Below are 1,996 nucleotides of genomic sequence, written 5' to 3'. Positions count from 1 at the left end.
ATGAGCTATAAATAATGATGAATACATGTATGGGTTTATTTATCAAATATTTGAAAAATAATAAATTTTTTTTTTTTTTTTTTTTTTTTTTAATTTACAAAATTGGCTTTTTTATTTTTTTCTATTTATAGATTTTATTCATAAAAACGAATTTCATATAATGAAAATTTTATCATTTGTAAAATGGAGAATATGAACAGAAATAATAAATAAAAATAAAAGAAAATAAAAAATCAATTTTTTTTCTCATTTCGCAAAAAAAAAAAAAAAAAAAAAATAATATTTTTTTTTAAAATTTAAATTTATTTTAATTTTTCATATTTTTATTTAAATCTTTTAATTATAAAATATTTATATATTACATTTTTTTTATACTAAATAGATTTTGTAAATAAAACAACAAATTACGAAAATAAATAAATAATTTAAAGTAAAATAAAATGGCAAAAAATAAAAATACACCAAATAAAAAATCTAAAGTAGATAAACAGACACAGCAACAGGTCACAAAAGAAACAATTGAAGAAAAACCAATTTACAAAATTGATGGTTCCATTTTAGAGGGTGGTGGTCAAATTTTAAGAAATACAGTTGCTTTGTCATCATTGTTTGATAAAGCTATTTTAATTGAAAAGATTAGATATAATAGAGATCAACCAGGTTTGAAGAATCAGCATAAAACAGGTATTGATTTAATGGCGAAATTGTTTAAAGCTCATATTACAGGTTCAAGTGTAGGTTCAACTAGATTATACTATCAACCAACATTGAGATCAATTAAAGACGATGGCGTTATTGAAGCCGATACCAAAACAGCAGGTTCAGTTTGTTTAATTATTCAAGTAGCATTACCATGCTTAATTTTTGCACCACATTCAGTTAAAATGGTTTTAGGAGGTGGAACTAATTGTGATTTTGCACCAGCTGCAGATTATATGGAGAATGTATTCCTCCCAATAGCAACTTCAATGGGCTTTCAATGCGATATGAAAATTGATAAAAAAGGTTTTTATCCAAAAGGTGGTGGTGCAGTAACCATCACTACTCAACCATTAACTGAACCTCTAAAACCAATAACAATTGTAAATAAAGGAAATGTTAATAGAATAGTGATTCAAGCATTCTATACAAGTAGAATTTCCCCAGTAGTAGCAGAAAGAATGGTCAATACCTCAAGAAAACTCATCAAAAAAGATTTTAAAAAAGTGGAAATTGAAACTGAAATTATAGATATGAGCAAATATTCTTTTGGTGATGGTACCTATATATTCATTAGAGCATTCACTGACACTGGTTGTGTTTATGGTTCAACTGGAAATGGTGCTATACGTGTTCCAGCAGAAACAATTGCAGAGGATGCAACCAATTCCTTACTTAAAGATCTACAAGATGGTGGTTGCGTTGATGAATATCTTCAAGACCAACTTATTATATTTATGGCTTTAGCAAAAGGTAAAAGCATTATTAAAACTGGTCCAATTTCATTACATACACAAACTTCAATTCATTACACCTCATTAATGACTGGTGCAACTTTTAAAATCTCACCAGTTGCCGAACGTTTACCAGGCGAAGAAACTTTTTATATCGAGTGTGACGGTATTGGTTATCATCCTTCAAATGATATCGATATTAATCCAACACAACAAATTACAAATAATAATAATCAAAATAATAATAATAATAATAATAATAGCAATACAGAGATAACAACAACAACAACAACAACAACAACAACAGCAAATACTACAACTACAACTGTACAATAAAATTCCAATAAATTTTTAAAATTTAAAGAAACCAAAAATAGTTTTTATTTTTATTTTTATTTTTTTTGTAATTATTTTGGTATAAAATAATAATCATATATTAAATACAGATATAAATAATTTATAAATAATTAAAATAAAAATAATTTATGGGGCTGGGGGGAAAGATAAATTTGTGTGTGTGTCGATTATGTAGTAGTGTACATGAAAAATTTTTTTTTTTTTTT

At 25.5% G+C, this 1,996-nt stretch overlaps 1 protein-coding gene across 1 annotated transcript; it reads left to right on the top strand.

Annotated features, from left to right (window-relative positions):
• Positions 1-440: 440 nt before the first annotated feature.
• On the top strand, positions 441-1,769 carry DICPUDRAFT_88174 (uncharacterized protein; the record flags this gene model as incomplete). Its single annotated transcript, XM_003288710.1, has 1 exon — positions 441-1,769. The coding sequence occupies one exon, from the start codon at positions 441-443 to the stop codon at positions 1,767-1,769; it is 1,329 nt and encodes a 442-aa protein (XP_003288758.1).
• Positions 1,770-1,996: the final 227 nt, after the last annotated feature.

Source organism: Dictyostelium purpureum (assembly GCF_000190715.1).
Source record: "Dictyostelium purpureum unplaced genomic scaffold DICPUscaffold_146, whole genome shotgun sequence".
Classification (NCBI taxonomy): Eukaryota; Evosea; class Eumycetozoa; order Dictyosteliales; family Dictyosteliaceae; genus Dictyostelium; species Dictyostelium purpureum.
Note: the sequence above shows the minus strand (reverse complement) of the source record. Positions and strands in the feature narration are given on the sequence as shown.